The sequence below is a fragment of the Oryx dammah genome, unplaced genomic scaffold (assembly GCF_014754425.2).
Source record: "Oryx dammah isolate SB20612 unplaced genomic scaffold, SCBI_Odam_1.1 HiC_scaffold_2, whole genome shotgun sequence".
Lineage (NCBI taxonomy): Eukaryota > Metazoa > Chordata > Mammalia > Artiodactyla > Bovidae > Oryx > Oryx dammah.
In genome coordinates this window covers 158,392,642-158,407,317 of record NW_024070186.1, presented here as the reverse complement: position 1 = coordinate 158,407,317, position 14,676 = coordinate 158,392,642, and the positions used below count along the sequence as shown (strand labels likewise).

Sequence of the window (14,676 nt, the reverse complement as noted above, 5' to 3'; positions counted from 1 at the left end):
GTTCTGGCTCTCTCAGCCACAGGGTGTGGCTTCTGTATGCCTCTCACATCCCCCAGCGCCCGGGACTCGGGCCTCCCCAAGGCAGTGGTTACAAGCAGAACTCACCCGAGCGTGGGCCCCAGCGCACCTACAGTGGTTGTTCTCTGGAGCCAGTGCGTTTGTGCAGTCTGTCCTTGCTGGTGGGAGGCTGACCTAAAGCAGGCTCAGCGGAAGCCTCTGTCCTCATCCTTTGGGTCTCCGTCCTCTCGTGCAGACAGCAGAGCTCTGCCCGCCACGTTTTCCTGTCATGTCCCCAAGGGCTGCACACAGACCTTGCCGTGGCCCAGAGCGCTGCCCGGCCCAGCCCCCACAGGCAGTGACCCGAGGCCCCTTCCTTTCCCAAGCGCTCACAAGTCCCGCATCAACCAGTCATTCCAGAAGTGTCGCCAGCGGGCTGTGCTGGCCTCGTAGGGCACGGCCAGCCCCAATTCCCAGGGAAGCTGAGTGTCCACCCGCGGCCTGGGGGTCTGCACCGCGAGCTCAGACTTCCTGGCTGGCTCACCCATGTCCTCTCAGCCCCTCCACTTCCAGCTCCAACCCTAACCCTTCTGTTGTTATGGAGACAGCTCTGAAGTGAACCAAACAGTGTCCCCCTTTTAGAACACAAGCTGGACGGCAGAGATGCTTAGACCTCTGAATCCTCAGTATCAGATCACATTGCAAGCGTTTCACCAAGTTCTTTGTGGTCTCAAGCTCTGAAGCCTGTGGGATTTCAATTTTTAAGCTCTTTTATTTATTTACTTATTTGGCTGCACCAGGTGCTTGTTGCAGCACACGGGATCTTCGATGTCCAACCGGGAATGGAGCCCTGGCCCCTGGCGGGCAGCATCTCAGCCACTGGTCCACTGGGAGGTCCCCTGGGGGATACAGTAACTCCAAATTAAAAAAAAAAAACAAAAACCTGTAAATAGAGACAGGACAGTCCTGCGTGTCTCCTTCCAGGAGGGGGACAGAGAAACCCTCCCTGCAGCTCGGGGGCAGGGGGTTCTCCCCCAGACGCCCCTCCCTCATCATCATCACAGCCCCGCCCAGACCCTCCGTCCTCCCAGAGATGCTGCTGCCTTGCTCCTGTGTGCCACCAAGTCCCCCCACCCTGAGTCCTTTCCTGCTTCCCACCCTCCCATCCACATAGCAGCTCCCCAGCCTGACCCCTGCAGCTGCCCAACCACCTCCACCCTCGCTGGGCCAGGCCTCTCACTGCAGTGCCCCCCAGCCTGGCCTGGGCCTCCTGTCCTCTGTCCTGTGCACCCAGCACAGCTCCTGGCCCACAGCCAGCACTCGGCAGACACAAGGGCCAGCCCTGGTGCCCAACACCGCCTCCCCATCGTTGGGGAGTCTGGGCACCTGTACGCTGCACCTCTCATCCCCCCAAATAGCCCAGCTTATCTCACAATCTTTCCTCCCAATTACATCCGAGATGACTGCTCTAGAATTGTATCATCTGTGAGAAATGCTCAGATGTGACCATCATTTCCTCATAAAGTCAGAGTTCCTGGAAACTTTGTTCACATCCTGAATTGATTCTTAGTGAACCCACACAAGCCACGTGAGGCCCCTCATGCTCGCGTGTGACCCTCCCCACGGGGATGCAGGTGGAGTGGATATAAGCACGTTCATCCTGCCTCAGACATCCCCCCGAGCTCCTCGGTGGCCCCCATGCTCCCCAGATTCCCACTTGGCAGAACCAGAAGAGGCCCCATAGAAAACACCAGCCCCTGGCCAAGGACTACACACAACACACACACACCTGACTGACTGCACTAGACTGGACGCCTGGTCAAAATTCACGACAAACCTTTTAAATTTATTTGGCTACACCAGCATGTAGGACCCTCACTGTGTCATGTGGGACCTTTCGTGGCTCAGACCCTCATCGCGGCTTATGGCTCCGTAGTTGTGGCACAAGAGCAAGACAAACCATGTGTGTGTAAACTGTGCTGCCCACCACCCCAATGAAGCGTGTGAACCCTTTCCCAGGGTCCCCCTGTGGGCATCCAGGGTGGCTCACCCTCCAGGGCCGTGGCCCCAGACACAAGATCCTGCTGTCGGGCTGCCCACAGGACTCCTCCCAGGGAAGGTCACAGCACTGGCCCCAGAGCCCCGGCCACCGCCACACTTGGGAAGGTCACGAGGTCACCGGAGCCCCGTCCTCCACTGCCCACTCTGATCGCGGCCGGGCTGTTGTTCTGTGCACTGACTGTCTTGGCTGCCCTGTGTCCCCAGGCCTACAAGTACCTGGAGGAGATGCGGCGGCGGCTGCCCTCCACCAACGTGTCCTACTACGTGAGCCAGCACATTGTGGATGCCGTGCACCAGGGCCTGGGGCTCCCTCTGACCTGCGCGGTGCCCAAGCGCACGCGGCACAACAGCGTGGAGGAGCACAAGGAGGCAGACGAGGAGGTGGCCGAGGAGGTGGAGAGTGGGCCCTGAGCTGCGGCCTGACTCTGGGACCTGCCCACCACAGCCAGAGGGGAGCCCGACTTCCCTGTCGAGCTCAGTGCCTGAGTCCGTAGGCAGAGCTGCAGGAAGACATGCTGGCCTGTCTGGCGGGGGTGGTGGGGTGTCTCTAAGCCACCCCTCCGGGTCCCTGGCCCCTGCCAAGGTTTGTTTTGGCTCTTTTGCAGTAAAGGGAGTAGGTTTATTTTCCCCATGACGTTTCCCCCAAGTACCGGGTGTGAAGCCTAAGAAACAGAGGTGCCTCCTGGCATCCACGTGGGTTGCCTGGCAGCACATCTCTGGTTCCTGCAGCACAGCCCGTCCTGACCATAGGGTGACAGCAGCTGGCACTGGCTCCAGGCCGCACCCCTTCCATCACCAGCTCCCACTGTGAGGGGCTGTCAGGGGCTGCCTCACCCTCTCCCACCCTCAGCCCCGCGTCTATTTGCTGAAATCCTCCAAATAAAGCCTATTTTCTCAAGGGCCCATGTCCCCTTCCTGGCCTCATTTTCACGTCTCCTCGTCTGGGCACCAGGGTCCCTGCTGGAGAGAGAACCATCTGCCCCTCTCTCGTGCTTCCTTCTGGGGTTCTCAACGCCCCGGTCTGCAGTCTGCACGGGGGCCAGCCTGAGCCGTGGCTCCCCGCTCTTGCCCACCAGCCGTCCTAGAGCCTGAGTCCCAGAGCCGCAGCGGCCGCGTCCCGGTGCCAAGCAGAGGGGTCGGCGCCCGAGGCCCTGGTAGACATCTGAGCCGAGCCACAAGGCACTCCAGCCTGCAACAGGCGCCCTGCTCATCCAGCGACGTGCCTCCCGGGCTCAAGGGTCAGGGGTCGGGGCCTAAGGAGAGGAGAGCGGGAGGAGCCTGTCGCGGAGCTTCTCCAGCAACAGCAGCGCCTTCACCGCCAGCAGCCGGCAGTTCTCATCCGCGTCCTGCTCTGCCACGTCTGTGAAGACGGAAAGGAATGCACCGCAGCATCAAGGTGCTGGGCTCAGCCTGTGCGTCACCTGCTGGAAGCAACCCAGACACGGGGCACCTGGGCTGGGAGCCCAGCCGGGGAGGTGCCTCAGCCACTGTGCAAGGACGGCTGGAAAACCAGCAGAGACCCGACAGGCTGGCTGCAGAGGCTGGTGGCCTCATGGAGGCAGGTGGGCAGAGAAAGGCCGTCATCAGAACCCCGAGGCGCAAGCCCCGTGGGTGCACACGGGCACAGTGTGCCGAGGGCCATGGCTCAAGTGCCCATAGGCAGAGGTCATGCTGACCACAGGGGAGTTTTTAAAAAGAACGTATGACCCGGGGGCAGGGGGCAGGACATCGGTAACCTCACAAAGGGCAAACCCGTCCAGCCTGGATACAGGCACTGCCCCAACGTTCCCCACAGGGCGCCATGAAGTGACCAATGGCACCGTGTCCCCACTGCCCACAAGCTGACGGCCCCTGGGCTGTGTCCACCCCTTCAGCTTCACCACCTTGGCCCTGGCCCGGCACCCACCTGCCAGCCAGGACCGGGCCTCCAGAAGCTCGTCTGGCAGGTCTGCCAGCAGCCGCTCGGCTGGCACACTGAGAAGGACGGAGGAGACGGCAGACAGCAGGCCCCGGCGCACATAGCTGCCAAGAAGACAGAGGCCGGGCTGGAGGAGCCGCTGCGCAGTGCTGTCCACCCCAGCCTGGCCTGCCTGCCACTGTCCACGTCCCACAGGATCCGAGACCCCCCACCCGACTGCCCTCAGCCCTATGGCCACTCACGCATCCCCGTGGAAACGAAGAGCCCACACGAACTCCAGCAGGGCCTTGCCCATGAGCACAGCCACCTGCAACAGGCATGCCAGTGGGCAGGGGTCCAGTTGCCAGCGGCCCCCAATGCAGGGCCCATGAGGCCCAGCATGCCTGCCCCGAGGCAAGGCCAGCGGGGCCAGGAGGCTGGGGTGGGCTCCCCGGGGGCAGGTCAGGTGCTCACCGCCGTGTTCACAGCCAGATACATCAGGGCCCCTAAGGTGTGAGCCAGTCTCCCGAGGACCAGCTGGTCATCTCCCAAAAGGTCAAAGGTCACCACAGGCCTACAACACAGAACCCAGCAATGGTGCCAGCCAGGCGCTCAGGGCAGGCCACGGAAGGACCCCAGGCCTTGACATCCCTCCTCACCTCCTCACCCATGTGCTGCCCAGAGCCGTGACGGAGAGGCAGTGGACAGATGCCCTGTCACTCTGCAGGGCCGCCTGGTCAAGCCTGGCCTCGAGCAGGAAGCCAGGACGAGGAGGCACGTGGGGGCGGCTGTGTTGAGACCCCAGGGAGGCTCTGGCCCAGCCCCGCCGTGAGCCCAGCGTCTGTGGCAGATGCCCTGACGCCCTATCGTCTCTTACGCTATGAACAGCCACAGCCGAGGTCCTGACCCCGCTGAGCCCACCTCAGCCCCCAGCCTGGGAGTGTCCAAGGCTCCTGTTCCCCAAACTCTGGAAAACACCCTCACCTGTCAAAACGCTGAAGGAGAGGGAAGAAGAAGTATCCAGCCACCGCATTGAATTCATTGGGGCCAGCAGCTGCTGCCCGCCCCGTGGAGCCCTGCTAAACACACACGCACTCAAGGCCCTGTGGACCCACGGGGACCCTCAGGAGGGCTGGGCACCCCCCCACCCTGGTGAGGACCAGAACGTCTCCAGACAAGGCCCCGTGTAGCGCCCGGCGGCCGACTGCTGCTGCTGAGCCTTGGGGCTGTTCTCCCAGCCTTACAGCCCCTTCAGCCCAATGCCCTGCGGCCTGCATCCACCACCGAAACCCACCCTCCCCTTCCCAGGGCACGAGTGGGCACTGCGTCACGGGGCAGAGGTCCCGCCCGGGAGGCCACGCCAGGGCCCAGCTGACCTTGCAGAACCGCCGGGTCTTGCGTCTGACGCGCTCTTCCACCACCGCCTGCCAGGCCGGGACCGCGGCCTCACTGGGCTGGAAGCCGGGCCCCGGGGAGCCCCGTTGGGCGGCCCTCCCGAGGCGCCCAGGCCGGGACAGCTCCTGGGCGGCCAGGGCCAGGACCTAGAGGAGAGGAGACCAGGGCAGCCGCTGCCCCGCTGGGGAAGGACGACGGTTTCCAAATTTAAGGTGGGGCGGGACCGCGGAGGGCCCAGCAGTCCCCGTGGGGAGGTGCTGGGAGCCCTGCGGCAAGTCTGGTCCCACAGGTACACTTTGCTTTGTGGGGGGCAGGTGGGCGCTCCCTGCCGAGGAGCCCGCGCCCCGGTCACTTCTCCCAAAACCCACCCAGTCCCGCCACCCCCGTCTCATGGGCAGAGGGAAAGGGCCACCATCCCCGGCACCCCCAGAGCCTCCCCGTCCTCGCAGACGGAGCTCTGCCCCGGGGAGCATGGACTGCCTGCCCCTCCTGCCCGTCCATTTTCTAAGTCAGGTCATGTGCTGTTTGTCCTTCAGTATCTGGCTTACTTCACTGAGCATCATGTCAGAACTTTCTTCCTGTTTAAGGCCAAGTCGTGCTCCACTGTGTGAACATACCCCATTTTGCTTATCGTAAAAGTGAATTTACGACACGTGTATCACAACTCAGTGAAGCCGTCATTTAACACAAAGGACGCAGCCCCCAAGGCCGTGCCCTGTCAAGAAAGCGCCAGACAGGCGCTGGCCCCAGGCTCTCACGCCAGCGGCAAGGGGCTGGGGAGGCCTCTGGTCCCTCCACAAAGATTCTGGCAAACGCCTGCCCCATCCGCCTCCACGCCCGCCAGTGCTGCTCTGACGGGGTAGGGCAAGGCCTGGGCACTTACGTCCAGAATGTCCATGCGCTGCCGGAGGCTGTAGTTGAGGGCGTAGAACTGTGCGGCCAGGTACTCCGCCACCTAGACCAGGCGGGTGAGAGGCGGCTGAGGGCCACGACCCCAGAGGGGGTCCCTGCGCGGCCCCCGCCAAGGGCACGGCCCAGGCTCCACACAGTGCGGGGACTCACCCGCGCCGGGTCTGTGACTGTGACGGCCACCAGCGCCCTCTGGCGCAGCCCCTCAAACCCCGCCACGGCTGTCTTCTCCTCCAGGTGCAGCAGCACCTTGGCCAGCTCCAGGCTCACCTGCACACGGAGTCAAGGGTCAAGGTGCATTCCCGAAGCGGTCCCGCCCCACCCTCAGGGCGGCCAGGGCGCTTCCACATGCTCACCTCCCGGGTGGCAGCTGGGCTCTTAAGGACCAGCCCTTCCAGGGCCCGCAGGGCTGCCTCCCAGCGCTCCCAGTCCTCAGATGCGGTCAGAGCTGCAGAGAGGCCCCCACGGCCCGAGTGAGGCGGGGTGGGTGGGCAGGCTTGGCAGGCTGGGCAGGGGGCGGGGGACCTGGAACATAAAGGACGCACCTTCCAGGCAGTCCCGCACGTACGCGGGCGTCTTGCTGCTCCTCTGCTCCCCGTCCGCTGACATGTCGTAGGGGACAAGCTCATCATCACTGAGGAAGAGCACAGACACTAGGTCCCACCAGTCCTGGGCACCCAGAGCCTGCGGGCTGATTTCCCCATGGGAGGAGGACTTGAGGGACAGAGGGAGCCAGCGCCTCGGGGCCCACATCCCGAGACGGTCCCGCCACAGCCCTCACACCCTCCCTCGTGGGGCCGCCCCTACCTGTCCAGCTCGGAGTCAGAGCCCTCCTGCCCAGCCTGGGGGCCGCCACCATCCACCGTCTCTTGGTCAGTAGACTCCCCACCGACGGGAGCCACAGGCGGGCTTTGGAAACAAAAAAGGAACCCTCAGGGCTGCCCCGCAAGACTCGTCCCAGAACCCGGCCTCCTGGGGAACGCTCGCTCCGCCCTGGCCTGCATCTCAGCTTCTATCTCAGCCAGGACAGGTCAGGAGTAGCAGGTGGGAAGGAGCCGCCTGCCGGGCCCACCATGCCCAGAGCTCCCAGTGGGACCCTCACCCCGCCTCCAAAGGGCCGTCAGCCGCGGGCCGGGGTGCGGCCAAGGCCAGCATCTCTCGGGTCAGTTCATCCTCTTCATTCTGCAACGCAGATGAGCTGGAGTCAGCGGGTCGGGTGCAGCAGGGGCAGCGCCGTGGGGACCCACTTAAGCCCCCATCACAGCTCGAGGTCTACACGGCCGGCCAGCCAGCTGCCCCTCAAGAGCAACTATGTCTCCCTCCGCAGAGGGTGGCACTGGGGGCTGGAGGGTCTGGGCGTCCCCAGGGATGGGGCAGATGGGGCCCCGTCTCTGAGGACGTCCCAGAGGGCTCAGCAGATGGAGGGGCCTGAGAGTTCTGTTCCGAGAGTCCCCTGGGGGCTCGTGCTCCTGCATCAGCGTGGGGGCTGTGCCTCCACCCCTCCCAGCTGTGCGGACACCAGGGGACACAGAGGCTCCGCAGCCTGGACCCCAGCGGGCGGGCAGTGACTGGGGTGGGAGTGACAGTGGCTCTGGGAGGGCCCTTGCTCACCTGGAACTTCAGGGGAGGCCCCTCGGGGTGAAGCCGGGCGCTGGCCACCTCGGCCACAATCATGCCCAGGCGGCGCACAGGCAGCAGGCTGCTGTCCAGGCGGCTCTTCACTCCCTCCATCAGGCTGGCCAGCAACTCTGGAAGCACCGAGCCACATGGGCTGAGCTGGGGGCGGGTGGGGGTGCCGGGATGGGGGATAGGGTGCCCCACCGCTCACCGCTCACCGCTCACCGTCCCGGCTGGCCTGGAGCTCCGCCTCCCCCAGGTGGGCCAGGCAGATGAGTAAGGCCTTGCTGACGTAGCGCTGCTGCTCCAGGGGTGCGTGGCGGATGGCACTGCTGCTGCCCCACGTCTCCAGGAGCTCCTTCAGCGCCTGGTGGGTGGCGGGTCCAGCCTGTCAGACGCCCCACCCCCTCCTCACAGTGTCCCCGCCAGTCCCCAGGAGGCTCCGGCCAGTGCCCTCCATCCCGGGCAGGAACACTCTCCCTGAGGGTCAGGGGTCTCTTACCTGCACGAGGAGTGGGCGCCGCTGGCTGTCCATGGCCAGGTACCCCAGGAGGCTCTGCAGCATGGGCGTCTGCGACACAGCCGGGTTCCCATCACTGTCTGCAGACAGATACCACCCACCCGGCCAGGGAGCCCGGGCGCAGGAGGGTCCAGGGAGCCGAGCGCAGTTCCCGCCCCGCCGGCACCCTCACCGAAGAGCTGTACTGTAGGAACAGCAGCTTCCGCGTCATCACAAACTGGGCCTTCTTGCTCTTTGTCACCAGGTTCCCTAGCAGCCGCGAGAGGACCTCCGGCCTGTGAGGCGTGGCAGGGTGAGAGGGAAAAGCAGGACTCTGAATTCCCCGGACCTGCGCTGATCACTGGGGTTCTGGGGAGGCACCCCAGCCTCGAGTCGGTGCTGGCCCTCCCTCCTCCCAGTAACTGTGGAAACTGGGGAGCCCAGCACTGGACACAGAGGACATTCCTCCCCGCCCCAATGGGTCCAGGTGAAATGCTCCATCCAGGCAGGGCAGCCAGCTTTCTCTGAGCAGGGCCAGGCACACGGCCCACTGGGCTCTGTAGACGCCGCAGCCGGGAGCAGCCATGGCAAGTAGGTCCATGATTGAGCATGGCTGTGTGTCGATAAAACTTCATTTGTAAAAGCACAGGGTGAGCCGCAAAGACTGTAGTTTGCAGACCCTGATCTAGACTAAGAGACCCCTGCTTCCTTCAAGTGAGAGACCAGCACTCTTTCCCATGGCTTCCGTGAGAGCCCCGGGCATGGCCACCAGGCAGGATGGAGCCGCGGGCCCAGCACCCTCCTGTAGGACTTCAGTTTTCTGAGGACAGGGACCTTCCCATGCAGAGAAGACAGAAGTGCAGACAGGGGGGCCTGACTCAGCCACCAGGAGTGAGGAGGGATGGGCGTTTGCAGGACTGAATTCCAAGCAAGGACCAGTCACCAGATGGAGGGGCCCCCACCAGGTGCCATGGCAGTGACCACACACACAGGCAGGCGAGGCGCCTCTGGATCCGCGCCACCCGCCCTCCTGGAAGAGGAGCATCTGCAGTAGGAAGATGCCTCGCTTCTTACCCTGGGGAGGCCTCCACGAGCCCCTTCAGCATGGCCTCCATTGCCCGGTCGGGCACACGCTCCACCAGGCGCCAGCAGACCCGCTGCCAGAGGCAGTTGCCCTGGGTGAGCACCGTCAGCCGGGGCACCAGCACACCCAGGATCTCCTCTGAGGGGAAGAAAAGGGGGCCCTGAGCCCGCCGGCCACGGGGAGTCCAGCCAAGCCCCACCAAGCCCCACCCAGCAGGGCCAGGCCCAGGCAAGGGCACCGCCCCTCCTGGGACACATCACAGACTCTCCCACGGCAGGGACACTACACTCACTCTGTCTCCCGTGGACGCAGGCTTTGCCCAGGACCTGAGACAGAAAGGAGATGGAGCAGTCCAAGCCACCTGGGATGGGAGGAGGAAGCAGTGAGGCCACCTGTGTGCACCCAGCCTCGCAGGGACAGACCTGACTCCTGGCAAGGGGATCCCGCAATTGTAAAACCGCCAACGAGTTCAGTCTAACTTCAACCCCACCAGCATTGTTTCCAATTCAAAGAGCCAATGAAAATAAGATCAAAAAGCACCATGTTCACTTGCTTCACCGTCACGGTGATCCCACAAAGCAGGGACCACGTGGGGCGCTGGGAGAGGCCACAGCTGCCCCATAAGAGCTGCCTGATGGGACCAAGCAGGAAAATAGACAGCCCCGCGCATGACGGGAACACAGCATCTGCGATCTACAGACGGGCATCCAGGACCCGGGCGGGAGTGAATTCAACCCGGCCACATGCGGGGAAGGGAGGTGGGGGGAGGAGGAGACGTGTTCCAGACGCGTCAGCCCCAAGGACCCACACTCAGGTCCATTTCTCTCAACAGACCTGTGAGGACCAAGGGCTGCTGCTCTGAACACCAGGTCAGCTGTGGACAGAAGTCTGGGATTGCAGCTCAGACTGAGGGAAAGTCAAGACAGCAGGACGGGGGCCACTCTAAGCACTTTTGAGGTCGAGCTGGTGGCTGTGATACTAAACAGGGTGAGATGGTGACTGGGAAGTGGCCCAGAAAAGCGGCACCTGAGGCCAGAGCTGCTCCTGAGCTGTGAGTGGGCGGGGCGGAGCTGTGAGTGGGAAGGGCAGAGCTGGGAAGGGGCGGGGCAGGGCTGGGAAGGGGCGGGGTGAACTGCTGGGAGGTCCTGAGGTAACAGCATCACTCAGCTGCTCAGTTCAGACAAGATGGGAGGGGTAGGTGAGGGTCTCGGGCCAGGCCTGGCGCAGTGCAGGGGCCGGGCAGCAGGGAAGGAGGGCCTCACTGTGGGGAGGGCCAATGCCCACCCCGACTCGGGCTGCCACGACCCCAGCTTCTACTGGCTCCCAGACCACAGGACCACACAGGTGGGGAAGCCAAGCTCCTGCTGCTCCAGAGAGGGTGGGAGGGACGCCGCACCCATTGCCCTGGGCACAGGACGCTCCCTCAGAGTTGGCCCCCAGCACTGCCCCCACCCGCCAGAGAACCGAGGTCCTCTACCCGCAACGACAGAGACATGGGCACCTCGGCCGGCAGCCACCTCAGATGGACCCTCTTCACATCACAGCTCTTTAGTTTCCAGACCTCAGATGTTCCCTTATTCTGAGTGGGGGGGCTGGACACACAAGCAAGGACTTCAGGGCCAGTTCAATCTCTAAGGCAAGCCAAGCCGGGCTGAAACTTCACAGGTGGGTTGCTGAGGCCCCAGACGGACCATAACATCCAACCTGCCCATGGCACTGCCCAGAGGCGGCAGAGTCCCTGGAGGACGGAGAGGGCGGGCATGACGGAGCAGACACCAGGCCGAGGAGGCTTGTCAGAAGAGGGGCCCTCACCTCGGAGAGAGTCCACCACCGCCTGCAGCACCCGCAGGACCTCCTCGCCCAGCAGAGGGAAGTAGTTCTGAGGGAAGAAGGCGGCCAGCATCTCCCGCTGCAGACGGTTGCCCAGGCGATCGGGCAGGCCCACGACCCTGGTGAGAAGGGTCTCCTGGAGCAGGCGGGAGGCCGGCCCCACCTGCTGCCCACACTGTTCCTCCATCACAGCAGCTATCCGGCCCGCACTCAGGAACCTGGCCAACAGCTGCGCCATCTTCATCAAACGGAAGCTGGGGCTGAACCGAGAGCAGGTGTGAGCAGCCTTGCTTCCTGAGCACCCTCCACACTTTGGGATCCCTGGACACACCCCCTCCCGTCCCACTGCAAGGAGTCAGGGAAACCGGCAACCCCACAGCGTGCTTGATACCCAGGGAGGGGTTTTGCTGGGGTGCCTCACGCCGAGTTGGGAGCCACAGAGTGAAGGAAAGGGCTCCCCCTACCCAAGGATGGCCACACCCCACTGCCTGCTTAGACCGCTTAAGCCTGGAGCCACCCCGAAGGCCCACCTGGCCACCCGGGTGCAACCACTCCTGCAGTCCCCTCACCCACCTGGCAGGACAGAGGGCCTGTCCATTGCAGAGACTGACAAAACCCTCATTTAGTTCAGTGTTCTGACATGTGCTGTTTTTACTTTCTCACTTCTCAGGATGCCAAATTCTCACGTAATTTGGAGAACCCACTGGCTTGAAATCCTCCAGATCAGACCCCATAATCAGACCCAGCCTCACTCACCTGGCAGCACCTTCAATGGACTCCATCAGCACCAGGAAGGCTTGGTCAGCTGGGCCCTCCAGGAAGAAGCTGGCCCACAGCTCCTCCAACTGGCCATCAGGCAGCAGGTCCAGCCAGTCGGGGCTCAGCTTGCCGACCAGACATCTGAGAATGGTGGAAAAGTGGGTCCTGCTAAACTCCTCCTGCTCCTCAGTGGGGGCTTGGGTCTCTGTTTCACCAAGGTACCGCCTCAAGGACCGCAGCGTGGAGATGATGTGGCCCCCATCCTCAGATGAAGAAAGGATGTGAACAGCCTCCTGGACTGCCAGGCGGACAGCAGAGGCCACAGGATCCATCCTGGGGTTCACAGGAAAGGTGTGTGAGGAGTCCCAGGGGCCATCATCGTCCACGTGGGACTCAGTCTCAGATAAGGAAGCGTTTTTCACACACTCTCAGGAAGCCCACCCTCAGGCCCCTAGGACCTGGTTCCTCTTCACCCCTGCTGGCACCCAGCAGTATCCTCCCCTCCCTTCAGCAGCTGTGGCTTTCTCCACCATGAGCCATTTCTTGGTCTGAGGCTCTGAAGTAGGGTACCCACGCCTCGGGAACCCGTGTCTGGGGACTCCTTTATAAGTCACAACTGGGGGCTGCTACTTTTTTGCCCCTAGTGCGTGGTGGAAGCCAGGGACGCTGGTAAACATCCCACACGTGGGGCGCAGGATAGCCCCACAACAGGGAAGAATCCACACCCAGATGTCAACGGTGCTGAGGCTGGGAGGCCCACCTGCGGTTCACCTTGCCAAGCCCCCTCCCTGCCCAGAAGCCATCAGTAGCACTACTGATAGTGACAGTACGGTCGGGCGCCCTTGCAGCACGAGCGCCATGAAGCCGGCACCTGTCTGACACCAGTGCACCCAGACACTAGATCGGGACCCAAGGAGTGTCCCCCCGAGCCTGGGCCTCCCCGCTCGGTCCGGCCCATGCGGGCTCCCGCTCACGGAGTGCAGAGCCGCCAGCGACCGCCCGGCTAGGCGCGCGCGCCCCTTGAGCCCACCTAGTGGCGCAGCGGGCAGGGGCCACGTGGGGCCGGCGGGGGTCCTCGGGGAGCCGGACGGGGCGTCGGGATGGACGGGGCGTCGGGACGCGCGGGAGTCTCGGGGCAGAAGGAGCGTCAAGAAGGACTGGGATCGCTGGGAGGGGCGCACCCTCGGGCCCGCCGAGTTGCAGTGGTGCGCCGCGGCCCCGCTCGCTCCGCCAATGCCGACCGGTCGCCGATTCGCCACGACCCCCGAGGCCCGCTCAGCGCTCAGTTCGAGGCCCAGCTCACGTGGCCGCACAGCAAGGACTCTCGGGGCCTAAAGAGCTGGCGCTGAATATCTGAGGTCGGGGCGCGGGTTCCCGCAGGTTGTCCGTGACGAATCTGCCGCCAACCCGCGAGCCGGAAGAGGCGAGGGACGGGCGGCCGCATCTGCGCCTGCGCGGACGCCGGGCCGGGGGGGGGGGTGTGTGCCCGAGTGGGCGGGGCTTCTGGTGGGTGGGGCGGTTTTCTCTGGGCTGAGCCGCCTGTGGCTCGGAACGACCCTAGCTGCTTCGCGCCTGCAGTCCTTGACTCTGCCGCCGCGTGCATCTTCCCGGGGTGACCTCCTCCCTCCCTCCCTCCGCCCGAGAGCCCCGTTTCTCTTCTGAGCCCACACGTGCGCGCCCCCACAAGCTCCTACTGAGCCCCGACCGCGTGTGCGGCCTCGCGGCCCTCCCTGAGGCAGGGCCCGGACTAGGAAGCAGTCGGAAGGAGAGTGACTGCGGGTGCTGATGGGTATCCTGAGGCAGGGGCGGCAACATTTAGCACGGTAGCCACCAGCCACCGGGCCAGTTCCTTGGTCGCGCTGTCCACGTGTCAAGGGCTAGATGCACAGCACAGATACAGGACCTTCCGTCTTCCAGAACGTCCTATGGTGACTTCGGGAGCGGCCGGGGAAGTCCTCTCAAGATCTTCAGCCCAGGGGGTGCTGAGGGGAAACCTGGGAAACAGTTATAAATTCAACACACGATGCCTGCTGCGCCAGCAGGCACTTTTGCAGGGCAGAGACTGAAGCAAAGTTTGTGTTCACACGTCAAGGAGACAATAAAGTACACATACAATAGTTGTTGTTCAGCTGCTAAGTTGTGTCTGACTCTTTGCGACCCCATGGACTGCAGAACACCAGGCTCCCCCGTCCTTCACTATCTCCCAGAGTTTGCTCAGATTCATGTCCGTAGAGTCGATGATGCCATCCAACCATCTCATCCTCTGTCGATCTCATTTCCTCCTGCTTTCAATCTTTCCTAGCATCAGGGTCTTTTCCAATGAGTCAGTTCTTTGCATCAGGTGGCCAAAGTATTGCAGTTCCAGCTTCTGTATCAGTTCTTCTAATGAATATTGACTGGTTTGATCTCCTTGCAGTCTAAGGGACTCTCAAGAGTCTTTTCCAACACCACACTTTAAAAGCATCAATTCTTCAGCGCTCAGCTTTCTATATAGTCCAACTCTCACATCTATACATGACTACTAGAAAAACCATAGCTTTGACTAGACCGACCTTTGTCAGCAAAGTAATGTCTCTGCTTTTTAATATGCTGTCTAGGTTGGTCATGGCTTTTCTTCCAAGGAGCAAG

The 14,676-nt window shown here is 63.1% G+C and overlaps 2 protein-coding genes across 8 annotated transcripts in view; one reads left to right on the top strand and one right to left on the bottom strand.

The window, feature by feature from the left end:
* IFT140 (intraflagellar transport 140) overlaps positions 1 to 2,958 on the top strand; it is a 55,560-nt gene extending 52,602 nt beyond the window's left edge. For all 7 annotated transcript variants that reach the window (XM_040253631.1, XM_040253613.1, XM_040253640.1 and 4 more), the window contains one exon: positions 2,263 to 2,958. In XM_040253631.1, coding sequence (XP_040109565.1) covers positions 2,263 to 2,469 — 207 coding nt within the window. In that variant the 3' untranslated portion in view covers positions 2,470 to 2,958. The remainder of the gene's footprint in view (positions 1 to 2,262) is intronic.
* An 82-nt stretch (positions 2,959 to 3,040) lies between these two features.
* On the bottom strand, positions 3,041 to 13,470 carry TELO2 (telomere maintenance 2). The gene is made up of 21 exons (XM_040266257.1): positions 13,079 to 13,470; positions 12,046 to 12,381; positions 11,272 to 11,549; positions 9,752 to 9,820; positions 9,450 to 9,597; positions 8,569 to 8,671; positions 8,379 to 8,447; positions 8,102 to 8,243; positions 7,871 to 8,007; positions 7,362 to 7,441; positions 7,067 to 7,168; positions 6,805 to 6,893; positions 6,616 to 6,707; positions 6,413 to 6,529; positions 6,234 to 6,305; positions 5,332 to 5,496; positions 4,940 to 5,031; positions 4,430 to 4,529; positions 4,219 to 4,283; positions 3,965 to 4,080; positions 3,041 to 3,418 (listed from the first exon to the last, which is right to left on the bottom strand). Exons 2-21 carry the CDS (start codon positions 12,378 to 12,380, stop codon positions 3,312 to 3,314), a joined length of 2,478 nt encoding a protein of 825 aa, XP_040122191.1. The 5' UTR covers position 12,381; positions 13,079 to 13,470; the 3' UTR covers positions 3,041 to 3,311.
* Between the last annotated feature and the right edge of the window lie 1,206 nt (positions 13,471 to 14,676).

What these genes read in the sequence shown, in the direction of transcription:
- TELO2 (XM_040266257.1), bottom strand. Translation starts at nt 12,380, where the DNA reads ATGGATCCTGTGGCCTCTGCTGTCCGCCTGGCAGTCCAGGAGGCTGTT. An exon ending in CTCGTGGAGGCCTCCCCAGG is followed by an intron (nt 8,672 to 9,449) that starts GTAAGAAGCGAG and finishes CACGCCTCACAG; the next exon opens with GCCGGAGGTCCTCTCGCGGC. An exon ending in TCTGACTCCGAGCTGGACAG is followed by an intron (nt 6,894 to 7,066) that starts GTAGGGGCGGCC and finishes GCTCTTCCTCAG; the next exon opens with TGATGATGAGCTTGTCCCCT.